General features: G+C 38.0%; 1 protein-coding gene across 5 annotated transcripts in view; it reads right to left on the reverse strand.

Annotated features, from left to right (window-relative positions):
- LOC106749384 (thyroid receptor-interacting protein 11-like) overlaps positions 1-14,811 on the reverse strand; it is a 36,801-nt gene that overhangs the window by 19,305 nt on the left and 2,685 nt on the right. For 3 of the 5 annotated variants that reach the window (XM_014628784.1, XM_014628775.1, XM_014628794.1), the window contains exon 3: positions 14,448-14,522. In XM_014628784.1, coding sequence (XP_014484270.1) covers positions 14,448-14,522 — 75 coding nt within the window. Of the gene's footprint in view, positions 1-5,292; positions 5,512-14,447; positions 14,523-14,811 lie in introns of those variants that run through there. The other 2 variants (XM_014628800.1, XM_014628807.1) reach the window with 2 other exon arrangements.

Raw genomic sequence — 14,811 nt, forward strand, 5'->3', positions numbered from 1 at the left:
ACGCTCCAGTTGCGGATATTTCATGCGGTCACACACGGCCGTATTAACATTAAGCCGTCAGTCACTTGAAGTCCGTCCCACGCGAGATAATCAAATCTGAATTTAGAGTTAGATCTGAGCAATTTTCAGTTGAATCGCACGTTGAATATATTAGGTTGGTGCATATGAAATGTCGGATTCTTAAGTGATTGTATAAAACTGTATATCTTTCTTCAAAAGCTGTTTATTCAATCAAAGTATGCTCCATTCGCTTCAATACACTTCTCCCAACGAGATTTTAAAGCGTAGATGCCTGTCTTAAAAAAATTTTGGTCTTTAGAATTAATAAACTCTGATATCGAGTTTTTTAGACTGTCTTCATTTTCATGGTGTTTGCCTCTTAAAAACAGCTCTAAATGCTTGAAAAAATGAAAATCGGTCGGCGAGAGATCCGGTGAATATGGTGGATGCTGCAAAACTTCATATTCCAGTTCGTTCAGTTTCGCAATTGTTTTGTGCGATGTGTGCGGCCGAGCGTTGTCATGGAGCAGTAGCGGGCCATGCCGATTCACAAGCGATGGGAGTACAATTTGGTGTCTCAATATCGTTGTATGGTCAACTTTCATCCTGATAGCAAGTTCCCTCGTGGATACGGCTGGATCCGCTTCCACTAGAGCCTTCAGGTCATCATTATTCACAGACGTTTTGGGTCTTCCGCGCGGCTCATTTTGCAGTGAAAAATCGCCAGTCCGAAATTTTTCGAACCAACGCTGCACTTTCCGATTGTTAACCGTATTCTCCCCAAACGCTTGGTTTATGTTGCGTGCAGCTTTTGCAGCACTATTACCAAGTTTGTACTCATATAAGAAAATGACGCGAATGTCGGCAGAATTCATATCGGTAATAAACTCAAAAGAAATAAAAAAGGGAAGACCTTCGAGAAAACCTATTTTGTTGAAATGAGTCTCTGGCAATGGACAATACGAGTATGAATGAGGTTATGCCAAATACAAAAGTATAACGAAAACAGGGAGGAAAACGTCCGCATGTAAAGAGAATGCGACATTTCATACGCACCAACCTAATATATACGACATTCCATTCGCGATCGCGATTTCACCGGCGACAAACTCACATCTAATTCTAAACTCATGATACGAGTATCCCTCATTTGAGAGGCAATTTTCAGGCAACGACTATTAATACAAGTCTTACTTACGCACGAGAGCGACAATTCTATTGTCAGCCGTGTATTTTTGGCAAATACTTTCGGATCGAGGGTAATTAACGATCAATTAGCGAACGGGATGCACGCGAGCGCCGGCGGCGATGAAACGCGCGAGGCCGCGCGGGGAGACGCGCAGGGCGAAGACGAACGTTTCGACAAACGTTGCGAGTGATATACCCCGTCTCTGGTGGTTGGGTACCCAGAAGTTAACACTCAGCGCGTTCCTCGAGGTAAGAAGTCGTCATCGGAGACGGAGGAGTCAGCTCGTCGTTATACACCGGGTAGGTGAAAACGCAAACCGGCGAGCGGTGCCTCACGACAGACAGGAGCTCTCTCTCTCTGCGCCTTGCACTAGTCGTTCTTGATCTTTGCTCACATGCACGCACCGAAAGAAAAAAAAACATTCTGTCCCTGCGAATACCGATTGCGTGCGACGACTGATTGTCTCGACCATGTGTCTCTGCTGAATGTTATTTTCAGTAGAGATGTAAACGCACGAAAATAATCCCCGGAATGTGTTCGATTGACAATTTCTCAAAATGACGGATTTTCCTTTTTTAATTTTGGTCTAAAACAAATGTTTTCACGTAAACGTGCAGAAATACACGCGTCCGATCGAAAATTCCTTAGCCACGGACCTCTTTATCTTAATTGTCATTTTATCTTAATTGTAATTTTAGTTGAAGACGAATGTTTTCCGCCAAATGCATACAAATATCTACGGAATATGTTCGATTGGAAATTTTTTAGAGTGACGGATCTTTCTTTTTCAATTGTACTTTTTGGTTGAAAATATATATGAATGAACTTAGCAGCAGTTCCAACGATTTTGAAATTGCTTTCAAATATTCGATCGAAGGGACGTGCGAAGGGAAAGTTTCCTCGCATTCTCAAGTTCACGTTATTAAATTCTCTTAATTCTCGCGGAGTATATTAACACTATTACAGTTGCAATTTATTTGGGAAAAATTTTCGTTTGCTGCTGGCATATTTCGAAAGCTTAAACGGTATCTAAAGAAACGAACATCCTCCTTTGTACATAAATCCGAACATTTACAGCTTTATATAACATTACAATTGTAAACTGTATTATTATTGAGAAATATTTCTTTACTTTAAGGCTACAGCCACTGGCAGAACGAAGTCACGTATTCGTCACAGTGGCCGTGAAAATGTTAACATTCGCTATATAATGATCGATAACTGATATTATATAAAATCCGACTTGGCAAGGATCGAAGACCTCGGGAGGCTTTCAAGATCACGCAGTTTTCAACGAGAAACATCAGCGAGAACTGCTTTATTCGTTTATTCAACTGCGGAAATGCAAATGTCGATAAATCGTGTAAAAGCTGCAACGATCGCTAAAATTCGTGATAACACATTTTATATATCGGCGCTTTGCACTTTGAGAGACAAATATTTGGTATTTGTAACATTATAATCATCACAGTGAGAGAATTACAGTCAGAAGATCCATTTTTCTATAATAAGTATTAATAAGTATTACTATAGTGTCAGTGATAATAAACTTATATGCAAATTGCTACTACAATTTTCGTGGTTAAAATCATGAAAAAAAAGTAGCTGAGATCGAAAATAACTGTAATTTTTCTCGGTGTTCCTTCGCTATCAAAAACCGGCCGAATTTCCCCGGTTACCTGACAGCTGTCGTCATCGGCGCGATCCAAACATATATATCATCGTCATATCGTAATCTGGACACACATCTGTACAATCCTCCTACTTCTATTTTAGCAGGCAACACGATCACGCCTGCACGTTTCTCATCCGCCTCGCTCTCGGGTCGATAGATCTGATTTTCTACAGTTCCTTTTCTACAGTTCATTTTCTCGTTCAGTGAGTTTCACGTGCTATATACATACATACATACATACATACATACACATATATATGTATACATATATATATCACTATATATATATATATATATATATATATATATATTGTGATTAAGTAGCACGCCGAAAATTCACTCTTTGTATCAGACACGCACACGTACCTGTTGCATGCTACGTTATACTATCTGGATGTTTGCATTTGACATCGTTTTTTTTTAACAGATTATACGGAAATATCCGTTCGGTGAAAATACACGATAAACGTAAGATTTCAAATTGAGATCTTTTATATTTCGAGCGCGTCTGCGGATTATCGTCGAGCGAGTTGCAAACCGGACGAGCGACGCCAGTCGTTTTTAGGAATATATTTCAATAATTTACTTGTGTTTTTTGTGCCTCTTCGTTGCACGAAGAAATTCACTTTAGTCATGAAATCGAACGTACTCGGTATGTGCACGTGCGCGCACACATGTGCACGCATGTGTGCTTGGGCTTTTTATTTCGACAAGCATACGATAAATATACGCCCGGACTTTTATCGTCCGCAAGTAACATAGCGATTTTTTCAACTAATGCGATACTATCCGGCAACGTCGTACATGCACGAAGTAATCGCGCACGTCGCGTTGGTTAAGTAATCGTAGGTAAGCTTGTCCTTCGTGCATTATCTACCGATAACTCGCGAGCACAGCTTAACGTGAAATAAGCGCAAATTCGACGTAGTTAATACCATGTCCGATAGAAAAGTATCAACCGCCGGTTTTGCGTTTCTTTCGTCGTCGGGTTTTTACGACAATATTAAATTGTTATTACATTTCACAAACAACACCGTTGCGGATAGATAAATCACTGTTAACGTTTTGCGATCAATCTCTTTCTCGACTATCTGTGCGCTTTTTCAAATGTCTAAGAGATGTTGTCTTATGTCGTAGAAAAATCTTGTTGAATTACACCGTATTTTCAAATAGGATTTAGCGATAACGCGATAAATATTAACAAAAGAATTTTATAGTCAACAATAATTTAACTTCGTTTTACACTATTAATAATCGAACGCTATACACACAGTAAAAAATTCTGTATTAAAAACGGTCTAATGAAATTTTTATTTGAACGTAGGGAATGTTAAAAAGTATACACATTACATACATACATTGAAATGTTGTATTACTTTAACAAGATGAATATGTTAAAAAGCAATACATTAACGAAGTGAATATGTTAATTTAAAATATTCTAATATACAGTTATTATTATATAATAATAACTGCGTATTATTATATAATAATAACTGTATATTAGAATATTTTAAATTAACATATTCACTTCGTTAATGTATTGCTTTTTAACATATTCATCTTGTTAAAGTAATACAACATTTCAATAGACCGTTTATAATATAAAATTTTTTACTACGTAATTATAAAATAAATTATTGTCAAATGACGTGTTCTTAACCGCCAAGCAAGATTGAGGATAAACGTTTTGTTAAATCGTACGAACACTTGAGCGTTAATTAATTGTCAGCGAAAGTTAAATGTCGAAATATCAAGAGGAATGCAAACTTTTCATCGCGCAAATAAATATTATATATTAAATTGAATGATCATAGATACTTCATACTGCATGATATTAAAGGTATAAAAAGTATCCCCTCCACGGTTGATTTATTCCCCTGCAACTTTCACGGGAGTGAAAAATCAACTGCAAATTCGCCGAGGAATGCGCTCCTGAAACTCGACGCGAAAACCTTACGAAATAGCCGCGGAACTGCACGCGCGCGCGAGCGCGATAAGTTGCCTGGTCATCGTTTCGCGCGCAAAGAATGGCGCGATAGAAAAGTCGCGAAGCATTATTCGTATTTTTGCTCTATAATTTCGACATATGCCATGCGTGACATTCAAGTTTACCATTTAAGATCCCGTTCTCGCGGCAGGCTGTCTGCCTGTAATACTGTCTGTATTGTATTCTTTGCGTAGTTTTAAAACGAGTGTACCGCGAAAACATAAAAAAGATGGAATTAAGCAAAAGTGTTTGAAAGAAGTTTCAAATTCGTTCTCGATTAAGTTACAACTTAAAAAAAAGTAATGGATTCGTCGGTAAGAAATCTCAGGAAGTCGAGCGCATTCCGCGTACATTTCGATGCGTTTACATTTCCCCCCAAGAATAATGTTTAGAAGACATGTGAAAAGAACAATTATCGAACTGCAATGATCGACTTACTTGGCACACGAAAATGATCGCTGGTCTCGATTTCTCGATCCGCTGGTACGCTTGCGAGCCGAGATATTCGGGTAGAAGGAACACCGCGATTCAGGGGCATTCGGACGCATTTACTCGGAGGCACCTCTCGCAACTAGTCGAGAGAAGAACATACAGTCGTCGTCGTCGATGGTTGGTGCTGCGTACGTCTGCGAGATGTGCGCGGTGTTCGCGGTGCGCGGCTCGAGGAACGACTGTGCGTTTCGATAGCTCCACCTTCCACAGCGCAACGCGACCCTTCGGGGCTGGAGGCGGCGGCGGGGGGCAAGCGGGGCGATGTGCACGTAAGGTGACTATTTGTGCGAGGATGCCTCGTGTGCACACGTGCAATTTCACGTCGGAACACCTCGGGACGGACGGATAGACGGACATGAACGGATCCTCGCGAATGACAGGACGACGATGACGCAAGGAACACCTTTTACGTTTCGGTATCTAATTGTTTGTTACTTTTTCAAACGTCCTGGAGGACCCTAAAGTATAAAAAAAGAGAGATTCTAAAGCGCGACTCGCTGAAGGGAAAACTCTCCTCGAGGGACTCCTCGTCCTTCACGAAGTTGTTGAGAGCCGTACGAATGAAACGTGCGAACGTGCAGAAAGCGCGCTTCGCGAGAAGCGAGACTCTCGATGAGTCGACCGCGAAATTCAAAATGAGCCGAGACGATGTGTCCGTTTGCTTCATCGTTTTTAATTGCACGAATCTTAGAACTGTGATATACAAAAAAACGTAAGAAGTAAGACATAGGCTCGTATTCTGGATTCTCTTTTATTGAAGAGAGTATCTTAAATGTGGCTCCCCGGCTAATGGCGGTTTCTAAGACACTTTTAGAGGTACTTTTATCGATAAAAGAGAGCTCAGAATACACGTTTTAAGCAGTAAGCAAATTGGCCAATCACAGTCGATTATTCTCCTCACAAGAGCAATCAACTGTGATTGGTCAATTTTCTTACTGCTCAAGTCTTACTTCTTACGTTTTTCTGTACCACCGCCCTTAAACCTGTATTAATAGTTGTCATTAGAAACTTGTCTCGTGTGAAATACTTAGATTTTAATTTAGACTTAGACCTGAGTTTTTCAGTTAAATCATATGATATATCTGGCATTGTGATCACGATTCTCAATCGAAAAACTCACATCTAACTCTGAATTCAAGACTGAATATCTCACTTGAGACAAGTAACAAATATTAATACGGATCTTAGAGTGCGCTGACATTCTCAAGTTTAACGATTCACCGAGCTTCACCATAGAAATTAACTGAATTAAATGAATTGGTTAACGAAATTATTAATTTCTTGCTCAGTATCACCGAGCTATCAATCGAGCTATCCTTATAAGTTAACGCACTGATAGAAATTATATTTCCGGCCTCAACATTATACTCTTTCCTTAGTTTCAATTATAATATAATATAATAGTATTAATATATATATGTATAATTTATCAGCACTTATAGTAATATTTACTACAAAAATAATTCTCCGTATTTCTTTGATTACGGCGCATAGTTATGATGTTATAATTACAAATACCAAGTATTTCACCATCAACGCGTATTAATGGAATATACGTTAACCTCTTTTCTTGAAAAACACGAACGCACCCACTTAACGCGCGCAGCAAAGCGAAAAGCGGTCGAAAGTGCGCTCGAGTTTTTCACCTGGATCCGAAAATGAACAAGGAAGAAGAATTACTCGGGCATCGGGGAAGATGGAAAAATAGCAATCGTAACGTGCGTAACGTTAACCGGCAACAAAGCTACTCACTCTCACCAATCGTTAAAGCCTTCCCAAGTCAGAATAGCACGCGTACCGTATACGAATGTACGACGTGTCGCTGTTATTAACACACAGGCGTCGGTAGAACACTTTTATCGGCCCCTATGGCAACCGCTTGCGCTGCGGGCACAGCTGAAGGAAATGGGAGAACATTACCCGAAGCACCGTGGCGATCGCCACAGCAGAATTGTCCCCTACGAAGTTCACGGAGGCCAGTTTTGCTTTCGCTCGGATACACGCCCGAGCGTAACATATCGCGTTCGCAACGACAATTGAAAATATAAATATACAATTGAACATATATAAACGGCTGATCGCATCTAGTCGGCGCCGTCGGATAAGTGTCGGAAATAAGTCGCCTTAGAATATTAAGGCCAATGAGTAATTAGTTGAGGAAAATTACTAAAATAATAAAATTAAAAAATTAATACAGATTCAAAAGAAAAAAATAATATTAATTAAACAATTTTCTACAACCAATTATCTGCGTCGGCACTCGCAGTAGCCTTCATTAGCCTCCACTTGTTGACTTTATACTGTAAGAGCCTTTGAACTATTTATAACGGCTGAATTGGGACGATACTGATACGAAAGCGTATTCGATATTACGAGCACGCGTAACACCGACGAGAATTCGTCTCGCCATTCATACTTCACGTTTCACCGAATCGTGTTTTTCCTTCTTCTTCTTTTTTTTTCTTAATTTGCCTTTATCTCGCTCTTTCTTTGACAAACACTCGCGTCGGTGAGTTTTACGGCGATCCGGTATTTCATTCTCGGCGTATCACCGTTAGCAATTTGTTTTCGACAGAGCCATGAAAAACGGTTCGCCTCTGACAAAAGAGACCGGAGGAGGAGAGGAGAGGGATGACAAACCGAGGTTGAGGTGTACGATCGAAAACGACTATAGATCGGATAATAATATGTGGCGGTATCCTCGCGGGTAGTGTTATGCTAATGCCGAGTTCTAACGATGTTATTGTACCGCTCGGCCCCTCGTTCTATGCTAAACCTCCTGTCATTATATTATCCCTCTGATGCTGTCGAAAAATATATTCCGTGACGTCGCGGTTCCGTTCCCCAAACCGTGGACTTTCCGATTAGCGAGATCAAGAGCTTAACACATTCGCTACCAACGTCACACATGTGTGACTCAACGACTTCTCACATTTTTTTTCTTAAAAAGAGAAGACTGAGAAATTAATTTAAATTTTTTTTTCTCCCAGATTATCAAACCAAGCTCGTCTCACACAGTTATGTAAAAGAGGAGAGAAATACGAGGTGGCATGCGGGAAGGGTCCCCCGAATAAATTCTGATGGAGAACGTGTTAACCGCAGATTGTGGGTGCAAAGCAAAATTGCGTGGAAAAAATGCTGCATCTGCGAAGGAACTGGTCAACAGCGCCATAATTGGAGTAAATTTTCTCAATTCAATAGTAATATTATTGGAACTAATATTGAAGAAGCTATTAAAACGACGAGTCAAAGAGATTTGCTTCAATTACGGCGCTATCGACAAGTTCTATTGATACAACAGTAATTTTCCCGCATAGAAAAGCGAAATAAATGCGAAATAAATGAAGTATTGCGGCTAGCGTGATATTAAGTTGGTGCAAAAAGTTCATCATGCTTGTCAAATAAAATAGAAAACGAAATTATCCGATTTCGAGGGATGAATAATTTTGTTCTCAAATATCTAACGGGGATTCTTATTTCCCTTTTAGTACCAAAACTTCCTGCGAAAATTTAATAGAAAAATAATCTTTGAAACTGTTCTGTATTTGGTCTAACCAAAGGAAGAATGATTTTAACGGGCCTATCAGAGCTACATAAAACATAACTATTTTAATATTATTAAATATTAATATATTATCAATATTAACATGTCTGCGAGAGAATGAAATTTATTTTGGCCGTGTAATTATCACACGTGTCGGTTAATTTTCCAGCTCACGTACGCGGAGCGCACAAGTCGTACAAATAAGTCCTTTAGCCAAGTGAATCTTTTCATTTCCCGAGTTTTATATAATTCCCCCATTATACATGATACCTGAATGTTTTAGTCCCACTTAAATTTTGCAAAAAATACTGCGCCTCAGAAGGCCATAAGTCGGACCTAAATAGAAAATAATAAATCTTTTGCACTAACCTGATTAGCTTCAACATGTGATCATTACGATTTTCAACCTTGTACACACGTGTGTACACGTGTGCACACAATTGAAAATCATAGCGAGCGTAATAGTGTCAAGACCACCGCGCCGGTCTCTGCACTTTGGGCATAGTCGAGGAGAACACAGAATCGTTTTGAGCTTTCGAGATAAATGCGCGATATTAAGTAAGAAATCGTAAAATCGTAATCTCTCGAACGAATGACACTAAAAAAAATTAAACGTATACACAAAAAAATGCTAAATTCAAGTAAATAATTATTTCAATTCCACTTATTCTTTAGCAAATTTTTACTTGAATTAAATAAATTTAACTTAATTCGAGTAAACAAATATATTTTTTGCTTGGACAATTTATTTGGATCAGGTAAATATTATCTCGATCCAAATAAAAATTTGCTGAGGAATATTGAGGTAATTATTTACTTGAAACTAGCACTTTTTTTCTGTGTACGCATTCATGCGTGTACGCAATATCACTAACCTTTGCAACTCCTTTGAAAGCAAAACTTTAACCTAGAGGAGGCTTTAGCACGCGAGTGCCACTTGGTTAATTTCTGGCGCAAACCCGTTCGACTTGTATTTATAGCTGTTCGATCGAGAGTAGTCGTCATAGTCACTATCATCGTGCTAAAAACTAAGCCACCCCAACCGTGTCGCTTATCGTACTTCAGACTGTTATCGGCGAAAGTAAAACTGTAGGGTGCTATGCGAGGCTACCAATCGAGATTGATCGGCCGAAACGAGATTGTAAAACGTCATTGTGCCGCAGAATTCACGACGCTTTGACGTTCAATGTTTTCTAAACGTACAATGTATTTACGAGAAACGGTTTATTTAAAAAGGAAATTTTTGGAAAATTAAATTTCAAATTCTCTCCCACAATCTTTTCAACTTATATTCAAATACTCGCCTTTAATTCCGATTATGTCGATTTAAGATAGAAGCACGAATGTCTGGACACACCTGGACTCTTTAAATACGAATGCTTAACTAAACTTTTAACGTAGAATACATATTCGATGTATTGAATATATGTATATATTCAATATATGTACATATATTCTATGCCGAAAGTTTAAATATTCATATTTAAAAAACCAAAATAATAGAAATATCCAGAGTTAGGTAATGTGTTCAGATATTGATGCTTTTACTTTGAACGCGCATTTAAATCGTCGAATTACTTCGTTTGCGCGCAAAAACATAATCAAGAACAGCAAGAAAATTTACACTGCGAGGAAATTGTCTCGAATGACGAAATATTCTCTCTCTCTCTCTCTCTCTCTCTCTTTCTCTCTCTTTCGATATAATGGACAGAGAAACGTTTTAAAAACGGCGTCAAGTTTATCGCGGAGAATTAACGTAACGTGCGACCACGTAGCATCGTTCATATCACATTATTATGTACGCGATGTTTTGCAAAATTGCGCGCGGACGCAATTCCGTAATAACCGCTTATTAAGCGATAACATTTGCATTGAGAGAGAGAGAGAGAGAGAGAGAGAGAATGTGTCATATTACCGGCGATCTTTGTACTAAAAAACGGAAGACAGAAGTGTGCAAGAAGCGTCCCTTGGACGATAAACGACGTATTAGGTAAATTTCGATGGATTTCAAGGACTATTAAGCCGCCGCATTCGCGCAACATACATAATAACGCGTAGTCGATGAGTCATCGCATCCTTCTACCTTGCATTTTTTTACAAGTCTCTGAGTTACGAAGTAAAGTGACTCGAAGCAATTGGAAAAATCGAAACGCTCTTACTGCGAGGCGCCTTTCCCGAAGAAATCATTGTGCGGAGCCGAAATTTTGGCCCTATGTTAAACTATTGATTCTACAATACAGTAGGAACTAAGATAGCAAAATGGATTTAATTTCGATTCTAATAATATAATATAATACAATAAAATAAAATATATTATTTATATATTATATTACATTATAATATATATTACATTTTATATATTACTTATAATATATAATACTTATAATAAAATAATGTATTATTTTCACTTTGATCCTGATGATGTCTTAAATTTTCGTTTTCGCTGTTTTAACGTTAAAATAAGGTTGTTTAAGATAATATTAAAATTAAAACTGTAGATTTAATCTTAATGCTACCTTGAAGCTACAAATACTGCCGATATTTTAATAATTCAATTCACATGAATATTTAAAATAATATTTTGATTTAATTAAATTCACATGAATATTTAAAATCTATTTTGACGCTGAAGACAGCGAAAACGGAGAAATTTAAGATACCATCATGGTGAAATATAAGATTCAACATCATTATAATTGAAACTACTTCTTGCTATATTAGTTCCTACTATATTGTAGAATTAAAGGTTTAAAACGTAATGTCAAAATTTCGACTGTCGCTCGAAAGACAAATCGAAGAAACGACGAAAATTCGCAGCACATACTCGACGATCGTCATAGCGGAATTGTAACGAAACCGCGACGACGATGATCGACGAGAGAAAAAAAATAAATTTGTGGAAGACGAGGCGTCGATTTATTCGAGAGAGCTTGCGCAAGATACTCTTTTTCCCGGAGAAATTCGTGACGCGTTCCCCACGACGAGCAAGACCGATCCTTTGTTGATCCAAGATACGTAATAAAGTGTAAGAGCGCGCGGTTACCTTCTTATCTACCATTCTTAGCTAACTCTCCGTGGGCGAGCACGCGTGCTCCACACAACGATGCGTCTTAACATTGCCGAAAATTTAAGGCGTTTCTGTTTCAGCACGCGTTGTATATTTTGAGCCCGTTGGGCAGGTGTGTTTCGTAATTACGATTGCGAGCCTGCTCGTCCATCTTTCTAGGCAAAAAGTCGTTAACATGTCGTTATCACTCTTCAAATATTGTATGCTACACGTTATTACACGAAACAATTAGTGTTCCTTAAGTTGTAAGATACAGAGTAAGACAATAACTATTACCACTCTGAACATCTTCGAGATATGAGAGCAAAAAGAAAATGTATCTAACACAAAAATTCCATTGTGTGATACCAATGATCGTAAACTTCGAACTCTTTCCGTAAATATCAACGTTTTTCACCTTCGTCTAGTCGTTAACCCTTCAATTTACGACATTCCAGTTATCCACATTCCAGTCCAGTGGACCGCAGAACGTTTCTTGGCTTTCTAATTTTACATTACTTTTTCTTAAATTGCATTTGCAAAACCACTTGAGAATTTTTTTCCGAAAACACTTTTTCTCACTAATAAAAAGCTTAGTTTATATAAATCCAAATATCATTTTTTTGACCTGATATCATAAACATCTTATTGAAATCCCGTATTTCCAATTCCCACATTTCAAACTCGAAAATATCAATCAGAATGAAAGTGACAAGATGACAAAGTTAAAAATTTCCCACTTTAATTCTCATTCCCTGTTAATTCGCTGAACAACCGCCGAAAATTATGTCTCCTCACGCTATTAGCGCGTTTATGCATCAATCAAGCCGCTTTCTAATTAATTTTATATTAGTCCGCTAATTTTATATCAGTTATATTAGTCCTAATATTCTTATTCTTCGATAATATTCCGACAACATACCAAGTCAAGCTATGCAAACAGCATTTCCGCCGGCATTAACTCACCTTTCGCAAGCGTTTCCGGTAAAAAAAAAATAAAATATAACGACGCGAGCATTTTCGATACAACAATATTTTGCCGCCGACGAAATTATATTACTGCTCGCCGCGAGCACGCCTACGAAACAAAAGCCTCTTATCTGGGAACCGATAAAAAAATGACCTTTTTGCTATTAACGCAACTACTATCACGCGCACGAGTGCGGTATCTATCCAGGTAATGCCGAACGGCTAGCTTTTGTTATCGCGAGAACGCATTCGCGCTCCTCGCGTGTACACACTTATATCATCGTTTGCGACTTAATGAGTTGCCGCGACGACAACGACGAGCAGGCAACTTAAGGTCATCACATGCATATATGTTCTCCTTATTATTATAATGATGCAATAATAAATTATCGCCGTAGTGGAAGTTTAGACGAGAGTTTCGACTTTATGTCAACGAGAGAGGAAGAACAGGTCTTGCCTCGCGCACGTAGGTGCACCACGACGTCGCTGTACGGTTTATAGGTCACGTAATCGCGAACGGCTCTCTTACATTTGAAAAGGCGATAACTAGCGCGTCGAATGTTCGCGAAAAACCGCGCTTAGCGTGCGCGCGCTCGCTCGTTCCATTCGGAAGGAAAGAAACGCTGAACGCGTTGTTCTATCGTTTCTGTTCCCGTATACTGAGAGGAATTATAGTTATTTCCGGTCTCAACTATATCCTTCTTATGGTTTTAACTACAAAAATAATAGAAGTAATATATATGTAGGCCTGTTTGACAATACGCCGTATGTCGGATGTCGGAACGCAGCCAATGAGAATGGTCCAATGAGAAGAACTCGTTCCCCAAAAGTAAATTCACTCATTGGATCGTCCGCTACACTCCGACATCCGACTTCGACATACGGCGAAAACAAACCGTAAAGTTATTATCACCAACATTGTACGTAGAAAAAAATTTTTATTGTATTACGAAGGAAAACAATTACTCAGTTTATTTTTCCACTTTTAATGGTTATCTTGAATAAAGAATACTTTTTTAATAATAATATTAAAATATACTCATCACAAATATGAAAAGCTCATTATCATTTAGTCAAAAGAATTTGTTGTCTTATTAAGAACATTATAAACTTTATCGAAGGAAAGTTATATTCGGTTAATTTGAATAAGTAAACTGAAATTTTAGTTTTAGTGTTTTAATATTCTTGATTGAAGTACTAAACTTATTAGGATTCAGGATATATTTTAGATAAATTTGTGATGCTTATGATGAACTTATGATATACCTGCGGATATATAAACTTATGAAATACTTGAAACGATTTAAGTTTTTCCCTGAATATATTCACGAATATACGTTAAACGTATTTTATCTATCTATCTCTCTTTCCCCGTACTTTTGGAGAAAAATATCTATTCGTGGCAACTGTAAAACTGACAATGAGTATTTTAGAATTAACGTACAGTTTGATAAACCATTTTAAACACGTAAAAAAGTTTGGTTGCATTTGAAAACGTATAGTGTACGAATTATTAAACATATAATTAAACGTAGAACTTACCGATTCCTTGGATTTCTCGTTAATTTCGACGACAGCGATCTGCAATTCGTGATTTTGTCGGCGCAGGAGAGAAATCTGTGCACGAGATAAAATTCTTGTAAGCCTGTTATCGTTGAACCAGCACTATGAAATAATAATATCGCGACCATCGCAATCGATACATTCTTTTGCTCTTTCTTTTTTGAACTCCGCGTGCGTGCGTGCGTGTGTTTAATGTCATGGTATAAAATCCATGTATGACAGACACTAATAAATAATAAATAGGTACTTACTCGAAAAGTAAAGACACTTCGCCTAAGAGGTAGGTGCAGGTAAAAATAATAATCTACAATTTAAAGTAACATAGAAAATAATGTCACACCGA

This window comes from Dinoponera quadriceps, unplaced genomic scaffold (assembly GCF_001313825.1).
Source record: "Dinoponera quadriceps isolate SergipeBrazil2010 unplaced genomic scaffold, ASM131382v1 scaffold37, whole genome shotgun sequence".
Taxonomy (NCBI): domain Eukaryota; kingdom Metazoa; phylum Arthropoda; class Insecta; order Hymenoptera; family Formicidae; genus Dinoponera; species Dinoponera quadriceps.